The sequence below is a fragment of the Suricata suricatta genome, chromosome 11 (assembly GCF_006229205.1).
Source record: "Suricata suricatta isolate VVHF042 chromosome 11, meerkat_22Aug2017_6uvM2_HiC, whole genome shotgun sequence".
NCBI classification, from domain to species: domain Eukaryota; kingdom Metazoa; phylum Chordata; class Mammalia; order Carnivora; family Herpestidae; genus Suricata; species Suricata suricatta.
The window spans coordinates 8,500,051-8,522,947 of record NC_043710.1 but is presented as its reverse complement, the minus strand read 5'-3'; the positions used below and the strand labels follow the sequence as shown (position 1 = coordinate 8,522,947).

At 54.6% G+C, this 22,897-nt stretch overlaps 2 protein-coding genes across 7 annotated transcripts; both read right to left on the bottom strand.

The window, feature by feature from the left end:
* Positions 1-1,639: 1,639 nt before the first annotated feature.
* Positions 1,640-17,700, bottom strand: GANAB (glucosidase II alpha subunit). Of its 6 annotated transcripts, none has more exons than XM_029956272.1 (25): positions 17,602-17,700; positions 14,815-14,919; positions 14,562-14,670; positions 14,187-14,314; positions 10,248-10,427; positions 9,711-9,776; positions 8,826-8,895; positions 8,565-8,652; positions 8,378-8,474; positions 7,945-8,125; positions 7,206-7,359; positions 6,760-6,995; positions 6,551-6,677; positions 6,366-6,445; positions 6,014-6,157; positions 5,815-5,911; positions 5,392-5,493; positions 4,977-5,220; positions 4,084-4,148; positions 3,815-3,891; positions 3,628-3,702; positions 3,338-3,451; positions 3,122-3,234; positions 2,871-2,971; positions 1,640-2,761 (listed from the first exon to the last, which is right to left on the bottom strand). In XM_029956272.1, exons 1-25 carry the CDS (start codon positions 17,637-17,639, stop codon positions 2,652-2,654), a joined length of 2,901 nt encoding a protein of 966 aa, XP_029812132.1. In that variant the 5' UTR covers positions 17,640-17,700; the 3' UTR covers positions 1,640-2,651. The 6 variants fall into 6 exon arrangements, 5 of the variants coding, with proteins under 5 accessions (XP_029812132.1, XP_029812131.1, XP_029812134.1 ...); XM_029956271.1 differs by lacking the exon at positions 17,602-17,700 and adding an exon at positions 15,240-15,565; XM_029956274.1 differs by lacking the exon at positions 9,711-9,776.
* A 203-nt stretch (positions 17,701-17,903) lies between these two features.
* INTS5 (integrator complex subunit 5) lies at positions 17,904-22,498 on the bottom strand. The gene is made up of 2 exons (XM_029956270.1): positions 22,357-22,498; positions 17,904-21,052 (listed from the first exon to the last, which is right to left on the bottom strand). Exons 1-2 carry the CDS (start codon positions 22,434-22,436, stop codon positions 18,073-18,075), a joined length of 3,060 nt encoding a protein of 1,019 aa, XP_029812130.1. The 5' UTR covers positions 22,437-22,498; the 3' UTR covers positions 17,904-18,072.
* Between the last annotated feature and the right edge of the window lie 399 nt (positions 22,499-22,897).

Genomic DNA, 22,897 nt, shown 5'->3' with positions numbered 1-22,897 from the left:
TGCAGACCCCGCCCCTGCAGCGGCCCCGCCCCGCGTCCCGCCTTCCTCACTCTCCTCTCCACCGGCTCCCGCGAGCTGGGGCCGACGGCGCGCGCCCGTGCCCACTTCCGGTCAGCCCGCACACCGCCCCCCTGGGTTAATTTCCGGTCCCACCGCCTAGTTCTGGGAACCACGGGAGTGGGTGACGTCATATCCGGCGTGTTGAGCTCGCGTGGCGGGCAGTCAGAAGCCTGGTGGGAGTGACTTTGGAACCTTCCCTCTGAACACCAGTTCCTGTGCCCAGATTTCCTCATTTTCATTCATTTATCAGTCATGGCACCCAGTAAAACAGTTCAACAAATACTCGTCACACGAATGAATGAAATAGGGCTTCTCACATGCCAGGCCTGTGCTCTGGGTGTCTGTCACGCACTCCTCACTCGAATCCTGAGATAGGTGGTATTGTCCCCACTTTACAGACGAGCAACCAAGGTTGACAGAAACTGCGAAATTGTCACTATGGAGTTTTCTGTCCCTTCTAGATCTGTACTGTTTCCTCTGACCATTTCGTAAACAGATGACAATAGGTGAGAGCGTAGGGGGAATGGGGAGTGGGGTGCCAAGGCAGTGGGCCACCTCCTAGGAAAGCGGAAATATTTCTTGATCGTTAAGCATCTGACTTTGGCTCAAGTCATGATCTCCCAGTTGGTGGGTTGAGCCCTGTGATGGGCTCTGCGCTGACAGCCTGGAGCCTGCTTGGGATTCTCTCTCTGCCCCTGTCCTACTTGCTCTCTCTCAAAATAAATTATATATAACATATTAGATCATATATATTTCTTGAGCTAAGAATTCCAAGAACACATCCCCTAACTACTCATAGGCACAAGTCTTCCTGAGGAGTCCTTTTCCCTAACAACAAAACAAAAACAAAAAACAAACCCCTCTAGTTTCTTGTAAAATAACCTCTAAGATTGGTGGTCAGTCTACAAAATGAACTATTTCCCATCACTGAAACAATGGGGAAATCTGAGATGAAACAGCTGTTTCTATCCAAGAGGGACCCCCTCAGCTCTGGTCACTTTTTTTTTTTTTAAGAGAGTGCAACCAAGGACAGGGCAGAGAGAAAGGGAGAATTTCAAGCAGGCTCCAAAGTGCCAGTGCAGAGCCCCACCCAGGGCTCAAACTCATGAACCATGAGATCATGACCTGAGCCAAAATCGAGTCGGACGCTCAACCGAGCCACCCAAGCGCCCCTAAAATACTTTTAATGTTTTTTTTGAACAAGAGAGTGCAAGTGGGGTGGGGCAGCGCAAAGAAGACACAGAATCTAAAGCAGGATCGAGTCTGAGCTGTCAGCACAAGAGCCTGATGTGGAGCTCAAACCCATGAACCCCGAGATCATGACCTGAGCAGAGGTCAGATGGTTAACGCACTGAGCCACCCAAGTGCCCCTCTGGTCACCACGAGGCCTACTGAAATCTGATGACCTTGGTGGGCCCCTCTATGAAAATACTGGCACCTTGCAGATTGAAGACCGCTTGCACTTGCTCACTTTGCTGACTGACGAGGCTTCCGCTGAAGCTAGATGAACAGCTCAGGCCCTCAGGCTGCTAAGGGTCTGTGTTTCAGGCCAGAACTAGAATCCAGACACCAACAGCGATTTATGGTTTATCTCTTTATTGTTTCTCCTTTTATCAAAACCTGTCACAGCTGGGGGCCAAGAGGAAGTAAAAAAAATGGCCACAAATATTCCCCCTTGTCCCCAGTTAGTCCTGCTCCCCCGCCACCCAGGGCTTCGGGCCAACCCTGGGCACACATGATCGTCTCCCCCCACCCTCCACCTTCTCGCAACAATAAATACAGGTGACCGTGATTCGATGAAACCACAACTGATTTCTCCATCTTGAATGCCCCTCAAGGGGACAAAAAGGGGGCAAAAGAAGTTTTAATGCCCATCCCCTCTTAAAGAAGAGTGGAAACTTCTTTCCCCCAAGGGACGGGGGAGATAGAACTGCCCCTGTCAGAACTGCAGCAGCTCTAGAAGCAGTCAGGGAGAGGAAAGGCTGGGGTGACAGGGAAAAGGATGTTCTCCAGCAACCTCACTCCTTTGACCCACTCACCCCTTATCAGGTAAGGGGTGGTCCCAGTGTATCAGTGGGGCACAAAACGGGGAGCGCTGACAGAAGAAATTAGGAGGAAGAAATAAAAGGAGGGAAAGCAGCTTGGGGGGGAGCGGAGGGGAAGGAGAAAAGGAGCCCTAAAGCTCACTGCCCTCACTTTCTTCCAAGAAATGGCATCAACACACAAGAGGTGTGAATGCAGAGGGTCTGGAGGGGCTTCAGGGCCCCCAAAAGAAAGGAAGAAAAGAGAAAGCAAGGTCCTCGTGGTCCCCAGCTCTTCACAGGTGAATGTGCTCCAGTCAGAGCAACAGAGTGTTGGGGGGACGGGAGGGGACGGCAGGGGACAGCGGGGGACAGCGTCAGCGGGCCGGGAGAGGGCAGATCACAAGAGGAAGTCAGAGCCCAGGGACAGCTTCTCACCCTGCCCTGATGTTGGCAGAATCCGGGTCTTCAGATAAGAAAGCTGAAGTGTGGGGAGGGTCACACTCCAAGGCAGAGGGAAGAGGAGCCCTCATCACCGCCAGCCACCTCCCGCACCCGGTGTCCCTTGGGTTATCGCAGGTGAATGCTCCAGTCAGATGCCACGCTGACGCCAGGCTTGCGCAGGATCAGCACAGAGGTCTCGGGGTCATGCTGGAAGGACAGGCGGCTTTCGGGAGATCCTGGCAGAAAAAAAAAGAAAAGTTCCACGGCTTGGCAACAGCTTATGGCACAGCAACTACCCTCCTAGGGGCAAGGTGTCCCCACCCCAGGGCCAGCCCTGCTCGTCACCTTCTGTCTGGAGTACCACGGCCGCTGGCTTTCCGGCCCCTATTATCACCACCCGCTCGATCCAGATGGGCGTCTCAAAGTGGCCCTTGGGGTCTGCTGAGCTAGAGGGAGCAAAAGCAGATGCCCATCAGGGAGAAAGATGTCAGAGCAGAAGGAGGGAGGAGACCCCAATCAAGGTCATACTCGAGAGAGGAGCACAGTGCGCGGTGGGCATCCCTGAGGCTACCACGGAGGAAGGGGCGCCTCGTTACCTGGAGACCAGGGTGTTGCCAGAGAAGGAGAACCGCCGCAGCAGGAACTCATGGCGGGTCTGATAGTTGAAAGTGTGCCCATCATCTAGGAACAGCTCTCCTTGGGCGGTACCCTGAGCGGGAGGAGGGATGGGTGAGAGCCTGGGGCACTCCCCGGGGGACTGAAGCCCGGGGAGGGAGCAGAGGGCTGAGGGGGCACCCTGCCCGCGTGCTCACCTGGGGACTGAGAGCAACGAAAAGAGTGATGGGGTCATCCTTCATGCAGTCGGAAGAGCGCCGCACCCGCATCCATCGGGGGACAATGGTGCCTCCACGCTGGAACACGGGGATCTAGGGCGAGAGCAGCGCTGGGACAAAGTCGCCCCACTGTCCAATCTTGGGCCCTGCGGCGTCTCTTGCTCTTCCCCCATCTGTGCCCACTTAGGTCCCCGACCCCGAAGCACACACTCTCTGCTTCTGGAAACTTACAGGCAGCTGGAGCTGGCAGGTGGGCTGGGCATACTCACACTGCTTAGAGTGACAGGCAGGTACAGGGTCTGGGGGCCATAGTGCTTCTGGTAGCTCTGAATGTCATACCACACCTGTGGATGGCAGGAGAGGTACTCGGTCGCTCACTGCACACGGCCCCCATCCTATTTACCCCCTTTGGCCTCTACCACCTTTCCCCAGCACACCCTTTCTTCCTTAACTCACCTCCCCTTGGCCAGGCAAATAGACCTGCACGCCATGAGCCCCGGAGTCTGATACAGGGTGAACCAGTAACGCGTCCCCTAAGACATACCAGAATCAACCGTGAACTGAGGGGGTCAGTTCCCAGACAGGGGGCACCAGAATGCCTGCCCAGCCTCACTCGCTCCTCCCTCCCCTGGGCGTCCAGACCCCCTTCCTCCCACAAGTGCTCACTGCTAAACCCTATCCCAACCCACCATGACCTCCCCTCTGCTGCCCCCCCCATTTCTCACCAAGCAGGAACTGGTCATCTATACTGAAGGTGGTCACATCCTGGGGATAATGCACCCACAGGGGCCTAGGGAGGAAGCAAGACAAGAAAGGAAGACACCTGCTGTCCTGGCAGATGTCAAAGATGCTAGCCCAGGAACTGGAGGCAAGAACAGCACAACCCAGGAGCCTGGGACCAGATAGCCCAACCGAGCTGAAGGCCTCAGCCATGCACCCTACCCTGGGGCTAGTCACTGAACCTGCTAACCCATCTCCTGCCTCCTCCTCCCCTGTCCCGTCGTGAAACATTCTACACGCAACTCTCTAGTGGCCATTTTGCTGTCCTGGATCCGGTGAAGTTCTCCTCTCCCGTGTTCCTCTCCCTCTCCCTCTGGCTCCCTACCCTGAGACACATTGGGTTTTCTATTCCTGGAACACAACAAATACTGCCGCTTTCTAACTTCTGCACTTGCAGCCTCCTCTGCGGGTACATTCTTCCTCTAGGTCACAGAAGTCCATCTTCTTCATTAGTCACGCCACCTCTCACGTGCCTTTCTTAAGAAGGCCATTTGTAGAACCTAATTCCATAACCCTGTTCTATTTTTTCAGAAAGCTTATCACTGTTGGTGATTTTATTTGTATATTTGCATACGTCTGTCTGTCTTGCTCCCAAGGACGGAAGGGCTCTTGTCTGCCTGGTTTCAGGCTGTGGGGACACTGAGGAACAATGCCTGCGGTAGGGTTTACTGCTGCTCATCCCCCCCTTAGTCTCTTCTTACTCTTGACCTCAAAACCAGAATTCCCCTCTTTGATAGGGCCCTGGTGAGTGAGAAGAGAGGCCCAGAGACGGAGCCCAGTCCCCACTGCCCCTCAGCCCCCTCGGCCCACTCTGCACAGACCCAGCCGAATGTCTTACCTCATGACAGGAATGCCTTCGCGATGGGCCTGATAGAAGAGAGTGTACCAGAAGGGCAGCAAGGAATAGCGCTGGCCCAAGGCGTCTCGGATGATGTCATGGTACTGAGTCGGTAACAGCCAGGGCTCTCGCCGCCCAGTGTCCAAGTGTGCGTGCGCCCGGAAGAACGGCTGGTAGGCACCCATCTGGTACCAGCGCACAAGGAGCTCCGGCTCTGGATTTTTGAAGAAACCGCCCACATCCGCTAAGAAAGGAGAGGGAGGAAGTAGGTTGGATAAGTGGGTGCAGGAGGGCTGCTGTCCAGGGAGCTCCCCCGGGCCTCAGCCTGGACCCTCAGCTGCTCGGTTCACGCCAGGGTCCCGTGCCTTCTGCGTGCTCCTCTCCCACCAAGACCCCCGATTCCTCCCACTCTCACCTCCACAGAAGGAAAGTCCCACCAGCCCCAAGCTGAGACACATAGGGATCGAGATCTTCAAATGGTCCCATTCAGCAGTGTTGTCCCCTGTCCACACGGCTCCTAAGGAAGACAAGGGAACGGAGCTTGCCAAGAGTGAAGGAGCCCCGCTGTGCACACGGCCGCCACATCCGCTCCAGGCCCCCAGGGCCCTGCTGAGCACGGTGCGGCAGAATCCCCAACAGCACTTGAAGAGGGACAGGGCCCCCCCACCCAGCTCCCTGGTTCCCTTCGAGTGCCAGGGACGGCGGGGCAGGGGGTGCAGTGCGCTGCTCTCAGAGGACAGCTGCGGGGACGGACGGCTCGGAGAAGCAGGCCTCGGCGCGTCACTCGTCCAATCTGGCCTTCACACCCCCTGCCACAGCTCTGTTCCCAAAATCTTACCGAAACGCTGGGAGCCGGCGAAGAAAGCCCTGCTCAGGACAAAGGGGCGCTCTAGGCCCCCGGAGCGCAGCACCAGCCCCTCCGCAGTTGCCATGTGCTGGGTGGAGACAGAAGAGGACAGGTGGTGAGGAGCAAAAAGCCTGCCGTCATCTGGGGCGAGAGTTCCCCGGCCCTCAGCCCTCCTCACTCCGCCTCTCACCACATAGAAGCCATAGATGTTATGCACGTCTCGGTGCTCCCAGCCCCCATGATGTTGGGCATCCTTGAGCATGGTAACCTCAGGACCATTGAACACAGACGGTTCGTTCATGTCGTTCCAGACGTAGAGGTTGGGAGCTGAGCCCTAAGTACACGAGGCAGAAAATGGAGACAGAAGGACAAAGGAGAGCAAGATGACAAACTACGTGAGAACTCCTAGGAATGCAAAAAGCAGCCCATCTCAGGGTCCTCCCGGGATCACCCAGCCTCGGGTGAGCACAGGCAGCCAACCACGGCGGGGCTGGCCAGCAGAGAGCGACAAGCCTCAGGGAGGCAGGGAGGGGCTCCCATACCTGGTAATTGTCAAAGCTGAACATGTTCGCCCACCAGGCCCTCATCGCGGGATTGGTGAAGTCGGGGTAACCGGCTGCGCCTAGGACAAGTTGAGGGTGGCTCTCAACCTCCAGGGGGCAAAATGGCTGCCATCTTCCCTCGCTGGTTTCGCGGCAGCCTCTCCCTCAACACTGGGCCTACCTACCTGGCCAGCACCAGCCCTCGTAGTCGGAGCCGTCCCGGGTTTTAACATATAGAGCCTGGTTCTGCAGCTCTTCGTGCACACGGTAGCTGGAGTCCACCTTGATGTGGGGGTCCACGATGGTCACCAGCTGCGGGCAAGGAACACGGCCGCTCAGAGCCCTCCAGGGCTGCTGTGCCTGGGGAGACCGAGCACGGCCCCGGTCCTCTTACCTTCCGCCTCTTGGAGGCCAAGTGTTCGAGCATGGTAAGGGGCTGGGGGAAACGGCTAGGGTCCCAGGTGAAGTACCGCTTGCCGTCAGCATGCTCGATGTCCAGCCAAATGACATCACAGGGCAGGTTGTGATCATCGAAGCCCTGATCGACTTCTAGCACGTCGGCCTCATCCCGGTAGTTCCAGCGGCTCTGGTGGTAGCCGAGGGAGAAGAGCGGGGGCAATGCCTGTGTCCCTGTAGGCACGGGGGTCAAAGTGGAGTCAGGCCCAACCCAGGGCCAACGGGAACACTCAGAAATTGAGGGAAGTTTGTCAGCTAGACAGAGAGTGAATGGGACAGGGCTAGGAAGGAGGCCGAGGCACAGGACTTTTGAAAATGCAGTCACCCCTTTCAAGATAAGGGCCAGTGACGGAGGCCGCTGGCTGGTAGAGAGGGGACGCGTACCTGTGAGACTAGCGTACTGCCGGAACACGTCCGATGCGGAGGGCCCAAGCAGCAGGAAGACGTCAATGATGCCACTCTCCGACATCCAGCGGACGTCCGTCTGGGGGGTCTCCCCAGAGCCCTGCAGGTAGTCTAGCATCTTCCCGAAGAGGGTCTACAGAGGGGACCACAGACCCGGTCCAACACCGCCCTCTTCTTCCTTGACCCGCGACAAAGCCAACGTTCTCCTCAGAATCCTCACGCAGCCGGCTCCTAACGAGTCACTCTGGGCTGAGACGAAGGGTCTGGGACCACACTATCTAAAGCAGCGCTGTCCCCATGCCCGGCATGTGACCACTGCATTTCTTTCCCAGCACAAACCACCACCGAACTCCCCCTGCCTTGTTACATGTCTAATGTCCATCTTCCACCCTGACGGCGAAAACCTCTCCCCTCTCAATGAGCAACAAATCCCCCGCACCGAGAAGAGCGTCTGGTACGTGATGCGGAGTCAATAACAAATGTACCAACAGTACGTGCAGAAAGGGCAATCCCTTCCCCATTAGTGTGTGTTTTCTGGGAATTACCGCGGAAGTCACAGGCTGCTCCCAAGGCCACGGGCCCCTTCTCCGCCACAGTCCCTAAACAGGTACCCCTGTGGGCCTCCCACCAGCCTCTTCAAAGTAAATGCCCTAGCACACTGGGCTGTCTCAGGCCTGAAGACACACTCCCTCGCTGCTCCCCGCTCCTGCGCACTCACCTTCCCTGCAGTGTTAGAAGAGATGTCAACCCAGGTCTCTGCGGCATTGAGCCAGAAGATGCCCAAGTCCCGATGAGGGCTGTGTGCCAGGAGCACAGGCACAGACCCGTACAGGGCCATGGGGTTGTAGAGCTCGTACTGGAATACGTCCAAGTTGTAGAGGCGGTACGGCTCCCCACCCCTGCAGGCAGGCAGGCAGACTGGCCTTAGGCTGTGGCACCCACAACTGCCTCCCCACAGACACAGGTGAGTGGTAAGAACTGGCTCCCCTACCCTTATGTGAAGAATTTCCGATCACTGAAGGAGATCTGGCCACAGGAAGGGATTCATGCTTGTCTGGAGTATCCAAACTGCGTGGACACCACCCAACAGCCTCAACTTCTAACCTCTCTCCCCCCCTCCCCTCCCCATCCTGAGGTCACATGGGACTCACTCAGTGACCTTCAGCCTTAGGTTTTCGGCATGCTCAGGGATCCCATACACATGCTCCATGCCTGGCAGAGAGAAGTCCAAACCCACAGACGTGGGGCCTGGAAGGAAAGCAAAAAAAAGGGGCTCCAGAGCTTCCGTTTGACAAGGGAATCCCAGCGTCCCTGCCCAAGGCTCTCGCAGTCCCTCACCATATGGCTTGCTGTCGGAGTGGGTTTTGAATGTCTCCTCCCAGGCTCCTGGCTCATCTTTCTCTGCTTTCCCCTGGGTCTCCTCAGGCTGTGAGGAGGAACGCAGACCACCGCCAATCACACACTAGCTCTCTCTCCCCCAACCCTTTTCTAAATTCCACCTCCAATGAGGAGACTGAGCTCAAGTTTCCTGTGGGCCTTTCCCCTCCGGCCTCCCGGCCAGCCCTGCCTTGCACTCCAACCACCTGGCCCAACACTTGCCTTGTCACTGTCCCCAGGTGTCTCCTCGGGCTGGGCACCACCGCCCTCAGCTGGGTCTTTTGATCCTTGCCTGGAAGGTAGGAGAGCTGTCTGCTCCAATCCAGAGGGGGCAGGGACGAGGGGCTAGTGGAAGGAGGGGTAAGGGAATAGAGAGCCAAGGGTCCAAAGGAACGAAGGCATTTGAGGAAGGGACTGAACGTTAAAGCTTGGTGAGGGACCCCAGTGAGCAGGTAAACGTGCAAAGGACAAGGAGAGAAATGAGAAAGGGAAATGACTAAATACCACCAGGAGGGGCCTCCCACACAGGACCAAATGCCCTGCCTCTGCTCACTTCCAGAAGAGACAGGGAGGATGGCTCCAGTGCCTGCCCTGGGAAAGCCAGCGCTGCGGGCAGTGCTGCCTCCAAGACTCTGGCCCCAACTACTGTTGCTGGACCTCAGCCTCTTGGCCTGACACCAAGGTTTTACAAAGGCAAGTGGGTCATACCGTGGTGAAGCCTCTACGGACACACGCAGGGACTCAAACAAGAGGTCCTGCCAAAGAATACGCTCTCAAGAGCGGCTGGCAGCAGCTCTACCTAGAGCCTCAGTGCGCCCCAGCTGAGAGCCCGAAACCCCAGCAACGAACAGCATCTCTTCGCCCCTTGGCGAAGCAGGAAGCTCCCTCCACTCCTCAAGGACTTCCGGCATTTCATCTTCCTTCTCCCGGGGGAGGGCTCCCAGCCAGGGAAACAGGGACCAGGGACCAGATACCCACACATCTGGGGAAAGAAGGGTGAGGGCAGGGAGGGGCAGGGGAAAGTCTGGGGCACCTTCCCCTGGGGGCCAGAGTGAAGGGTGGGTAAAGGTGGAGGAACAGATACAGTACCAGTGGCCATGGATTTACCTAGAGAAAAGGTTCTTGATCTTATCCCAAATGCTACCGAGCGTGACACTAACTTTATCCGAGAAACTGGGGCAGGAGGAGATGGGTAGGGAAGGGGAAAAGGAGGCACAAAACCAACACAAAAACAGAAACATAAAAGTGAGTTTCAGTCGACAAACTTCCAGAGATGGGGGGGTGGGGGGAAAGAAACAAAACAAAAAAACAAAACAAAAAACAAAAAAAGAAAGAAAATAAACCTGGGAAATGTGATGATGTGAGAGGGGAAGGAGGGAAAGGCAGACCCAGGCAGGCCTCCCAGAGGAGGTGCCCAGGGCACAGTTCAGGGACAAAAGTGACTTGCCTCCTGGTCTGTACAGGAAATGGAGAAAACTGTGACCCGGGTCTGCTTCCTACCCTCCCTGAGTCAGCTTCTCCCACCCCCAGCCCCTACTTGGTGGTCCGGCCACCCTGTCTCCTCCCAGGGAACCGGTGCCAAGCCCACCACAGCCCTAGGCTCTTTCACGCCAGGTCCCCTCTAGTCCCAGCCCCTGTACTCACGGGACCTTGGGGGCCCTCTGGTGCTCAAAATCCAAGAGTCCTCGGGCATTGACACTGAGCAGAAGGCTGCGGTCCTCTAGCAGGTCAAGGCGGAACGGCCGCGCCGTCAAGATGATCTTATAGGGTCCCTCCGCCACAGTAAGCTCCACACTGTTCTCGTCACGGCCAGAGACAGAAAGCCTGGGAAAGAGATGGGAAGGGCCACAAGGAAGTGCAAAGGGCCTCTTCTGACACTTCAGAAGAGGGGGGGGCCCTGTGAAGGGCTATAGGCAGTCTGGGGATAGTGCCAAGGACGGACAAATCAAGCAAAGGAATCCAGGAAAGGCCGGGCAATGGACGGAAGCATACTTAGAAGTTTGAAACCAACCAGGGTTGAACGTAGCAGTTCAGTGAAGAAAGGAGGACTCTCCAACAGGGAAGAAGGAAAAACAGATTTCAGGAATAGGAAGAAAATAGTATTATCTATGTTCCTACCTCATACTAGATACTAATAACAACTCCAAACAGGTTAGGATCCTTTTTTTTTTTTTAGAGTAATCCCTACACTCAACGTGAGGCTCAATCTCACGACCCTGAGATCAAGAGTCACATGCTCTACTGACTGAGCCCGCCAGGCGCCCCGAGGTAAGATTTTTAGAAGAAAATGTTAACTTAAAAAAATATATATAAACAAATATTATTCTGACCTTGAAACCGAAAATTATTTAAACATGCCTTAGGAGGCCTGGGTGGCTCAGCTGGTTAAGCATCGGACTTTGGCTCAGGTCATGACCTCGCAGTTCATGAGCTCAAGCCCCTCAGTGCGTGAGCATGAGCCCTGCTCCGGATGAGGTCAAGCCCTGCATGGGGGGAGCTCGAGCCCTACTATGGGGGAGCCCCGCTTCTCTCTCTGTCCCTTGCTCACTTGAGCCCTCTCTCACTCAAAAACATAAATAAATAAAAAATAAACACAACTTAGAGGGCACCTGGGTGGCTCAGTCAGGCATCTGACTTCAGCTCAGGTCATGATCTCAGAGCCCACTTCAGATCCTCTGTCCCCGTCTCTCTCTGCCCCTGCCCTGCTCATGCACGTTCTCTCTCAAAAAGACATTAAAAAACACCACCACCAAAAGTTAAAAATTGATACGTTTGACAACATTAAAATCCAGAATTTCTGGGGCGCCTGGGTGGCTCAATCATTAAGCAGCCGACTTCAGCTCAGGTCATGATCTCACGGTTCGTGGGTTCGAGCTCCGTGTCAGGCTCTGTGCTGACAGCTCGGAGCCTGAAGCCCGCTTCGGGTTCTGTGTCTCCCTCTCTCTATGTCCCTCCCCCACTTACACTCTGTTTCTCTCTGTCACAATGATAAATAAACACTTAAAAATTTAAATAAATAAATAAATAAAATAAAACCCGGAATATCTGCCTATCAAATCCAAATTTTCTACTTCAGATGTCATCACAACAAGAAAAGTTGGAGAAACTATCCCAGTCTACAGAAACCTAAGAAGACATGACAACTAAATATGTTACCCTAGGTGGGATCCTGGAGCAGAAAAAGGGTATTAGGTAAAAACGAAAGAAATCTGAATAAAACGTGGACTTTAGTCAGTAACAATAATATCAAGCCATCAGGGATGACAAATGTACCGCAGTAATGCTAAGCACAGGGAGAAAGAGTGCAGAGTATACCAGAATTCTCCTAAGATCCTTGCACTACAGATTTAAAACCATTCTCAAATAAAAACTTTCTTCTTCCACACACCTTTAAGTAAAAAGTCAAGCTACAAACTGGAAAAGGATGCCTTCGATACAGGTAGGTGATAAAGGATCCAGACTAATGAATGGGGCACGTGGGTGGCTTAGTCAGTTGAGCCCCAACTCTTGATTTAGGCTCAGGTGATGATCTCAGGGTTCCGGGGACTGGGCCCCGCGTGAAGCTCTACACTGAGAGCACAGAGCCTGCGTAGGCTCATCCCTCTGCCTGCCTCTCTGTGCCCTTTCCCACTCTTGTGCACGTTCACACTGTCTCTCTCTCAAAATAAGTAAATAAGCATAAAAAGGAAAAAAAAGATTAATGCATTCCTGGGGCACCTGGCTGCCTCAGTCAGTGGAGCATGCAACTCTTGAGCGTGGGGTTATGAGTTCAAGCCCATCGTGCGCGTAGAGATTACTTTAAAAAAAAAGAAAAGAAAAGGCGGCTAACGAATTTCCACAATCAGTAAGGATGAACGACGTAACAAGAGGATGAGCGTAACCATGAGCTAGTGATTCACAGAATTATAAACCAGAATAACAGACAGACACGTGCAGAGATGCCGTCTCACTGATAAACTGGGAAAGACAATCAAGCCAAGGCCACCACACAGCATCATCCTACAGCCATTCTACCAACCAAAATTCAGACCAACAGTACTAAGGGTCACAGAGGATGTGGGTCAGAGAGGCCTCTCCTATACTGCCGGTGGAAGTGTGACCCGTTGGCTGCTCTGGCTCTACCTTGGAAAATTGTGTTTCCATATTCTACAACACTGCAGTTCCTCTCCTAGGCCTGCCGCAAAGAGAAACTCGTGCACACGGACCCACGAGACATGGACAAGAGTGCTCACGCCAACACTCTGAACAGCAGAAATACTGGGAACCACCCAACTCGCCCTCAACATAGAAAGGGATCAATGAGTTGGGATATAGTCATACGTTAATAGTCTCTAGCAGTAAACATGAATTTCTAAACCTATGTCCAACAGAGTTATATACGGTTATGGAAAAAAATGGAAATTCCAGGTGTGCCTGGGTGGCTCAGTCGGTTAAGATCCCAACTCTTGATTTCGGCTCAGGTCATGATCTCAAGGTTTGGGAGATCGAACCCCAAGTGAGGCTCTGCACTGGCAGAATGGAGTCCGCTTGGGGTTCTCTCTCTCTCTCTGCCCCTCTTCTGCACATGCACACTTGCTCTCTCTCAAAACAAATTAATAAATGTTTAATTTTTAAAAAAAAGGAAATTCCAGAAGCCCACATTCACTCAGTTACTTGTCCTGTAACACTCAAAACCAAACACGATACAACTGTAAGAGCAAAAAAACAAGGGAATGATAAACTTGAAAACAATAATCAGTGAGGAGGGTTCACCATATCATTTTCTAAATTAAGTACTTTTTAAATTTTTTTAAATTTAGTTTTGAGAGAGAGAGAAAGAGAGCACAAGCAGGGGAGGGTCAGAGAGAGAGGAAGATACAGAATCCGAAGATGGGCTCCAGGCTCTGAGTAAGCTCTCAGCACAGAGCCCGACGTGGGCCTCGAATCCACAAACCACGAGATCATGACCTGACCCGAAGCCAGACGCTTAACCGACTGAGCAACCCAGGCGCCCCTAAATTAAGTACTTAATAGAAAGCCATGCATGGGGTGCCTGGCCGGTCTGGCTCCGTCAGAAAAGCGTGTACCTCTTGGTCTTGGGGGTCACGGTTTCAAGACCCACACTGGGCACAGAGATTATTGAAAAAAAATAAACCTAAAAAAAAGACAGAGTGAGCCATACTCGGAATACTCATAATGACAGGGGGCATGATTTAAGAATTTGAGAAATCCTATCCTGACTATCTGAGGAAAAAGAAAGAAAAAAAGAAAAGTGATCGGAAGGAGAGGGAAGGAAAGAACCAACCACACAGATACTGATGCTGGAGGGCAAGACCTGAGGCCTTGTTTATCTCCTCCTGCATTGCCAGCACCTAGCCTGGGCCTGGCATGGAAGCGGAAGCAGTATGTTTGCAGAATGAGAGAAAAGAAAAGCAAAAGAGAAAATACATAAAACAGAGGGGGACACGGAGCAAGGTTGAGGAGAGTGGCGAGATGCTAGCGTGCTGTTACCCCAAAGTAGAAAAGAAAAGTCAGCCAAATAATGTTTCATCAGGAAGGAGAAAGGGGCTGCGGAAATGGCTATGTTTCTCAGAAAAAATTTACCGAGCTGTGGGGGGATCAGCCACCAAGACATCTGGCACCCGGTATCGGGGCCGCCGGGGCTCCAGTTCATCAATCCTGATCCGGGTCATGTTCTTTTGAAGCCCCTGGAGCTCCAGAACCAGCAACACCTGTGGGGGCAGAGGTTTGGACATGGGGAAGGGAGAGGGCTACACCACAGAACGCCCTCTGAACTCTCTCCCTCCTGAGGGGTGTCCTCCTTATAGCCCTGTACCTAAGGGACCTGAGATCCGAATTCCTCACAAAATCCCAAGATAGCTAGGAAAGGATGTTGGCTAGCCACAGGTTCACCTTTCCCGAATTACCACTTAGCCGTCTCCCCACCCCATCCCCAGACTCCTCCTTTTCTCCCCTGACCTTGGTGACCTCGTTGAGCAGATGGACTGTGAGGGCATCGGGACCAAGCTGCAGAGAGTCCAGCAAGGCTCGGTATGGAGAGAGGCCTGGCCGTATGCTTCGTTGCCTCCTGCCAAGTGAAATGGGAAGGTGGCAGGGTTCCCCAAAGTTCCTAGGGCCCTCTACCACCTGAAGGGTCCCCAGGCTACCCCATCTGCCACAGCACCCTCTACATGTCCCTATTTTCCATCCCACTCGCCAAGAAATATCATACTTGCAGAAGGAACTCTCTTCGCAGGTCTTAAAGTTGCTTCTGTCCACAGCAAGGGTTACTCCCAGACAGACCGCCAAACAAGTGAGCACCAAGCCTGTCCAAGATCTACAAACAAAAAAGACAGAGAGGGAACGATCAGCAGCGCAGAGGTCATAAAACGGCCCCACCTCCTGAGGGAGACGGCCCTTCCCACCACAACCCTAAAAGGGGACAAAGCTGGAGTCTGGTTAAATAGAAAAGGAGGCAGGGTGGACATGGGGCGAAGTGTCAGGCTGAAGAGCTGGCTCGCTCACACCTCCCCTTCAAAAGGCAGAGGAAGTGGACAATGGATCCTTGGCCTTCAGGGGCCTGGTATTGACTCGAGTTACATCAGCCTCTCAGAGGGAAGGAGCAGTAACAGCCAGCCCCGGGGGAAGCGGTGGTACCTGTGAGCAACAGGGAAACAAAGCAAACCAGTCCTTTCCCGGGTTAAGGCCATAGGGGGAGCTAGGGAGGAAATGTTAAGGATGTACCCTCAACTACAGAGTCCTAACATCCCCAGCACCCTAGACAGCCTGGTCCTCTGAGTTCTACTCCTGTATCTTCCAAACAAGTCACAACTACCACTATCTAAGCCTGAAAAGAAAAAGACCAAAAACCCAGCTACAGGTACTGAGTCCTCGTGTTTCTCTAGAGGCCTGGCTAACTGCCTATATCCCTAGTTTTCAACTCTGTCTGCGGTTTTTTAAAAGTGCCAACGCCTGGGTCTCGCTGCCAGAGATTCTGATCGAAGTGGCACGAAGTGGGGCCTGGGCATCGGTTTTTTACAGTTTCCCCAAACAACCCTGACGGGCAACCACCATTCAAAACCACTTCTTTATACACACTACCGCTTTTCCACTTTCGTTATTTTCTTGGTGAACGTAGGGTTGGGGTTTTCCCAAGAGGGGAAAATTGAGGCATACAAGGCTCAATGATCCATCCAAAACTGAAAAGCTCATACGTAAGGGGTGAAACTGAGGCTGGACTCAGCTCTGCCTGACTCCAGGGGCCATGTGTACTTGGATACACAATACAGCACACTATTTAAGGAAAGGGCCTGCGCCCTTGGGGAACATTATCCCATTACCACAAACTGTGGCTTCGCCCGATGTGCTATCTAATGATGGAAAAGGGACTAACAGGCTTATTTAAAGAAGTTAGTTTTGAAAGATATGTTCATCCGTTCTGAGTAAACCCTAAACAGAGGGTGGCAAACTTTAAGAATTACCTGCAGTGCTCATTAGGTGCAGATTCCCGGAGTTGCGGAATCTGCATTTTAAACATGCTTTCCAGTGCCTGATGCAGGTAGTCCAGGAGCACATTCAAGAAAGTGTTCCCGACAGGAGAGAAAACAAAACACAGGATTCCTTTCTTTTTAGCCTTAACATTTCGAACCCCGAGATCTAACAAGGCAGCTGAGGAGCACGCCTTACCAGGTACATTGTACCTAGCATCGGCCTCGGTACCCCTTCCACAGCTAAACTAAGGAGAATCACCAGAAAGGAGATCACACAACCCAGGAAGCCCTCGAGTTCCAGAAGAATATGCAAAGTGAGGCAGGCCACACAGAAAAGTAAGGAAAACACCGGGCACTGTGGTTTGATAGGCCAACCAGGAATAATTAGTAGCAAAACAAGCAGGGGAAATGCTACCAGAAAACTCAATAGCAAGGCTGGTGGCCCAAGTCTTGAGGAGTGATGGCAGCACGGTACCCTCAACCACTGACCCCATGTCTACAGACCCAAAGCACCAGTAATCAAAAATACACAGACTTAAATACCCTCTGGAGTCCTACTTGCACAATCTATAAAATGGGCTTGGAGAAATGCCAAGGGGGATAGGGTTTCTAAAAGATCTTTCAAATGTGACCTACTGGAAGGCTCTAGGTACTCAGGGATGCCTTGAATGCCCCAGAGCAAGAGGTGGTCACAAGCCAAAGTCAGGAATGAGCCGTAGGGTAGAAGATGCACCCGTTTATTGTTTCAGATCACAGGTTTCCAGAGAGCTGAGTTTACGGTCCAGTCTTTTTTTCACTGCCGGTGACAGTACATGCCTCTCCCACCCCAGGACATCCGTTAGGTCCGGGTAAACGCTTTGTGGCGCTGGTGATTTGTTTTGAACCGTTTTTGTTTGGGGAGGTTTTTGTAATATAAACTCGAGAGGGCGGACCAAACCATTCGATTGCATGTTGTGTTTGAGCACCATCGTCCAGGCAGACCGTGAAGTTAACGTGCCCAGCAACCGTGAATACCGAACAAGCCAGGGTTGGTGTCCACGTGAAGACAAGGGCAGGGCAGGGTCCGGGACTCTGGGGGATAGGGCAAGAAAGGTAGTGCAGGCCGGACCGCGGTGCTTCCCGGCCGAGGGGCCCGCGGGGTAGCAGGCTGCGTTCCGGGAGGCCTGGCCGCCTCTCGTCCCCCGCCCCGATGGCCCCGCGCACTGCAGGAAGGAGGCAGCAGCGTTAGCCGCCGCGAGCCGCCAAGGGAGGGGGACGGCTGCGAGCGGCCAAAGCCAAGAAGAGCAAACAGCGGCGGCCCTCTTGAGCCGCCGGGCTGGAGCGGAGAGCCCCAGAAGCAAGGGCCCCCAATGCCGCACGGATCAACCGCGAGGAAACCGGGGGCGCCTGAGGCCGCCTCCAGAGAGACAAAGGATGCTCACGAGGCCGGGGGTGACAGAGCTTCAGGAGGACATACAGGAAAGAGAGACATGGGGTTTGGGGGGGCCTGGGGGCGTCCCGGGCGTGCCCCGGGGTTCCGGGCTCCTCACCGCCTCCTACGCGCCGCCACTGCCGCTACCGTCGCCATCTTGTGCCGGGTTTGCTCCTTGACCCCGAGGCTCCCCTCCCCCCGCGCGCGTTGAGCCACGTATCTTAGCGCCCGCCCCTTCCGGCCTTCTGATTGGCCCGGCCAAAAAACGGCCGGGCGGCTACCCCATTGGCCGAGCGCGTACAATAAATGGCCGTGGCGGGCGGGGCCAAGGGCATGGCTTGAGGAGGGGGGCGGGATTGTTCAGAGTCAGGCGCTGTCCGACTTTGCCAGCTCTTTAAGCATCAGACAGAGGCACTGGACTCTGCTTTTCTCAACTCGGCAAATTTTATTTAGAAAAAAAAGGGGGGGAGGAAAAAAGTGACAGCGCTCTTTAGGCCAAGGTTTAGAAGAGAAACCTCCACCTTTCTGCAGCACCTTAGCCCCCTGTCTCTCTGCTTAACCTCCCTTGGCTTCCGAAGCATAGAACAGGCTATGTCCCCTGCCGAAGGAGAGTGGACGGTGAAGGTGCCTGGAAACGGCCAGAGAAAAGCCCCAAGCGGTCAATGTTGCGGTGGAGGACACTGTGCAGAACAGAGAGATGGGGTCCACCCTCCCCCCCACCCTCCCTGGAGAAGTCCCTGATGAAGCGGCCACGCTCCGACTGGAAGATGAATTTCTGAGGCAATGGCCCATGCTCCCGGAGAAAGCCCCAGACACTGAGCAGCAGCAGACGCACTTCGAAAGGTGCCAGTTGGCTAAATACCTCGTGCATATTACCCAGGGCTGGTGGCAGGAGGCTTCCCTCAGCCATGACTGCTACCAGGGTGCAGGATGCCTCCAGGTGCCAGGGGGAGTGAGCTGTATCAGGGTGGCGAGAGGCTTCCCAATGACCCAAGAGGGCGGCCAGTAGCCCCCGCAGGAGCACGGAGCAGTAGCACAGGGCTGGGGGAGCAGCTGCTACCAGCTTTAACAGCTCAAAGAGCAGGGGCTGTTCCCGGAAGCGCCGGCCAATACGGAGATCCCGCTCCACAGTGGCCCGGGCGTGCTCCTCAGGGGGCCAGGCTAGCTCAGCACCAGCTGCATCAGGACACACACTCTCCACTAACGTCACTGCCACTGCTTTGGCTGCCTCCGGGCTCAGGGTGGGAGTTCCCCAGCAGTCCCCACATTCAGTACCCCCAGGGGCACTACAGCAGTGCACCAGGAGACTGAGGAGGCTCTGGGTGTTATAGATCACTTCCTGCTGATCCCGCGACTGGACAAACTTGGGTGGCTTTAGGCCACGACCGATGACTCCAGCGTGGAAAACTGACCAAATCCCTCCAGGACCTGGCACAGCAGCGGTGTGCCGCCGGTTTGTGTCCAATAGGGAGGCAGAAGCCAAAGGAGCGGAGACAACCGAAAGAGTCTCGTTGTCCCTATCCATTTCCCCTCCAAACAGTTCTGTGTTGCCCCGATGTAAGGCTCCTTCGACTAGCAGCTGCAAGACAGCCTTGAGCCCAGCTGGAGAGGTCTGAGAGAGGCGGGTGAGAAGCTGAGAGGCCGAAGCCACACCTGGGGGGCCGTGCAGCCTCAGAGAGGCAAAGAACCGATGCACTCCAGCTCTCACCAGTCCCAGGAGCTGGGAGGGGGACAGGGCTTCTTGAGGAAAGGGACAAATGGCCAGGAGGGAGGCAGCAGCTTCAGCTACTTCCTCCTCAGGATGCAGCAGGAGGGGAGCCAGGTCAGACAAATGGGCTGACGCAGACTCCCCAAACCGGGCCCCTAGGGCTGCAGGGCCCTCACCACCCTGCTGTTCCCAGCCAACTAGGAGTGCCAAGTTGCGCAGGAACCGAGCAGTGAAGGGAGGCTGCAAAGTCCCTGCGTGCACCCGAGCCAGGCAGCTTCGGAAAGCCAGAGGCAGGAGGCCAGAGAGACTGACCACCAGCCCCGCATATAATTGGGTGGCCAGACTCAATTCTTCGGGGCTGCGGGCCCGGCTCAGGAGATGGCCCAAGGCCTCAGGTCCACAGCTAGGCCGAGTATAGACAGAGAGCAGGCCCAGGAGCTGATGTTGCCAGAGGAAGCGCTTCCGTTCCAGCCGTAATGTCTCTCCACACAGCTCTCCGACGTGGTTTCTCAGTGCATCTAGAAAGGGCACAGGGCGGGGGGGTGGAGGCGGGCCCAGCACCCCTTCCCCAGGAGACCCTCCCCGGTGATGCACCAGTTTTTGTAAGTGCAGAAGCAGCAGCTGGATCAGCCGGTCACAGGCCTCTCGCACAGTGTCCGGCACAGCCAGGCCTTGGGTGGTAATGACTGAGGCAGGCATGGCCGTGTCCACCAGGAACTGCAACAGGCGGTAGGCCCCTGCCCCGGAGGCCTGGCTCACCAGGTGCACAGCCAGGTTCAGCATGTTGTCCAGCTCCTCTCGGGGGAACCCCTGCAGGTGTTGCTGCAGCTGGCTCAGCACCGCTGGGGGCTTAAGGCAATCCACCAGCTCTCCAGAGACCGTGCCCAGCAGAGCTGGTGACATGACCGCCAGCTGCAGTAGGAAGGGAACTGTGGCCTGAAGGGAGGGGTCCCCACTCCGGCCCCCGGTGCTCCCTGCCAGGCTATCATGGAACATTCGCAGCAGCTCCCGACGGATGCTGTCTCCGTGGCGGGATGCCAGGTGCCCTAGGATGCCTACAACCGAGGCAATCTTGGGCACCCGTTTCTCCCCAGGGATAGCAGGAGATCCAGGAAAGGGGTCTACAGAGGGGGTCTGAGAAGAGCTTCCACCACTGCCGCCAGCTCCACCTCCGGCCCCACCGTGAACACAGAAATCCTTAAGGCCACAGGAGAGAACTCTGGAGATGATGGTGCCAGGAAAAGAGGAGCCGATATGGGCCACAACCCAGTCGAAGTGTGGGGAGTGTTGGACAGAGGTATCCAGCAAGGCATCCACGCAGGCATCTGGGCAACTACCAATGAGAGCTGAGAGACACTGAACGTAGATGTCCATTAATGTGCGGGTGGCCCGGCAGCCCATCCACAGCTGCAGCAGTTCATTGAGGGAGCCAGCGGCATGGGGCACGCGCTGGTGCTGGCCTGAGTACGTGCTGCTCAGCTGCCCCATGAGGTCAATGGACCACGCGCTAATCACAGGCGCCCAGGCCTTCGGGTTGGCCCGGATAAACTCAGACAGCACCTGCTGCACTTCCTGCACCACGTCTTCTAGACCAGGTCCCCCAGCAGGGACATGGGAGGGTGGCGGTGGACGGAGGTGAGGGGGGCCGGCCACAGGGCTTTCGTCCAAGGCAGCCAGGTGGGCCCGGACGCTCTCATCAAAGACGCCTCGCAAGTGGTCCAGCACGGCAGCCCGAGCCGGTGGCAAAGAGCGGAGCAGGAGGAGACCACAGCGAGCATGTTCCCGGGCTGAGAGTTGGTGGCCCAGAATAGGGTCCACACCTGTCAGAAAAGCCTTGATTTCCTGGGACAGCTCCTGAGCACTGGAAGGAAAGCAAGAGAAGGAGACTTAGAGCACTGGGAAATGGTGGGCACATTACACTCCCTCTGTGAGCCTCAGGGTTTTTTTTCCCCCATGTACAACAGGGATAACTGTACTTCAAAAGATAACATAAGTGAAGCACTTAGGCACCATATCAAGTTTCCATTAATCACCCTATAAATGCTACCTATTTTCTTTCAGTAATAACAATAATATATCCACGTTAGATAACTCATCTCAGGTACTCTTTAAGTACTTTATGTGTATTATCTCAACCCAGACAACAGCCCAATAAGGTAGGTACTATTATGATCCCATTTTACAGATAAGGAAACCAAGGTTAAGGAATCGGACTATAAGTTCCAAGAGGGGAGTAAACATTTCTGTGCTCTTCAACACTGAATCCCCTTCTACTGAGGTGCCTCGTATATGGAAGGCACTCCATTAAGTTATCTGTTGAACCAAGTAAGTATATCTTGTGTAGCTACAACATCTGCTTTCAAAACACCTTTCCAACTTTACTGCCCTCCCCCGAAAACATAAGCACCCTCATTAAGGCCTCCTAGTACCTGTTTCCTCCCATATTCTGCAAGCATCGTAACCACACAGCACTTGGACCCCACATCAACAACCACCACCTTCCCAGCATTCTCAGTGTGCCTAGACATCACCGTATCCCAGGGTACAGACAAGGTAATGTCTGCCTTTCAACCCTTCCCCTCTCAAAACATATGGCTTCAGTCATAGAGGTTCAGAAGCCAGTGGTATGGGAAGAGGCAAAGTTCCCTTCCTCTTATTGCCTTTTCTACCAATGACCGCATCCTCTAGGGACCGATAGGGCTCCCACTGTGCCCTGATTCCTAAATAAATAAATAAACCACCCTAAGGTAAGGGGGAGTATCTTAGTTGCAGGACAAGGAAAAGGCTAGAGGGAAGCATTTTGTGGGCCTGGGTTCTCAGGGAGTCTCTGTGAAGTCAGGGGACCCTGGGTTCTCTAGGCTCTAAAAAGGGCAGGGCAGCTGGGTTCCCAAGAGTTCTGATATCTCCAACCCCTGTGAGCACAAGGCCGGGATCTGGGGTAACAGGGCGCTAGGGGTGACGGGGAGGCAGGACCGAGATCTTAAGAGTGCGGGCACTGGAGCCCAGAGTTTTGGTGAAGCAGCCCCTTACGTTCTGGGAAGACCCGACCAGGAATCTCTGAGAACCCTGAAGCGAGTTCTCGAGGTAGATCCGGGTTTCTGTCGAGAAAGCTGGGGGTCGGCGCAGGGCCGCGCGGTGGGGGAAGATGCCAGGGGCTCTGACTACCTGAGCGGCGCGGGACCGTGGGTGGCCGGGGCAGGCCCGGGAGGCCCTGGGGCCCCGGGAGGGTCGCACAACGCGGACATCCCGGAGCCCTAGCCGGAGCCCGAGGCGGGAGCGGCGAAGCGCAGGTAGCGCATGCGCGCTGACGGGAAACCCGAAAGGAACCAGCGACTAGGCTTCTCAGGAAAACCAGTCCGGCGACTTCCGCGACACTCATATATTGGTTCCGGATCGGAGTCCGAATCCCCGGAGCAGGACTGCGGCTGTGACAGCATGAAATCGACCTGCCGGCAACAAAACCATTTTTCCCCCAAAGGGCCTTTGACACCCAATCTAAAGGTAGCTGCGGCTATTCGCACCTGGATTTAATGATTTTTGTCTAAAGCTAAAAATACAAAATATTCAACTCAGGAGGTTTTTAAAAATGAAGCCCTGGGAAACATTTTAGTCAATAAACAGTGACAATATTAAATGAATAAACAAATAAGTAAACAGACCGTGACAATGGAGAAAGCAGTTAAAGGAGAGAAAGGAAGGGGAAAGC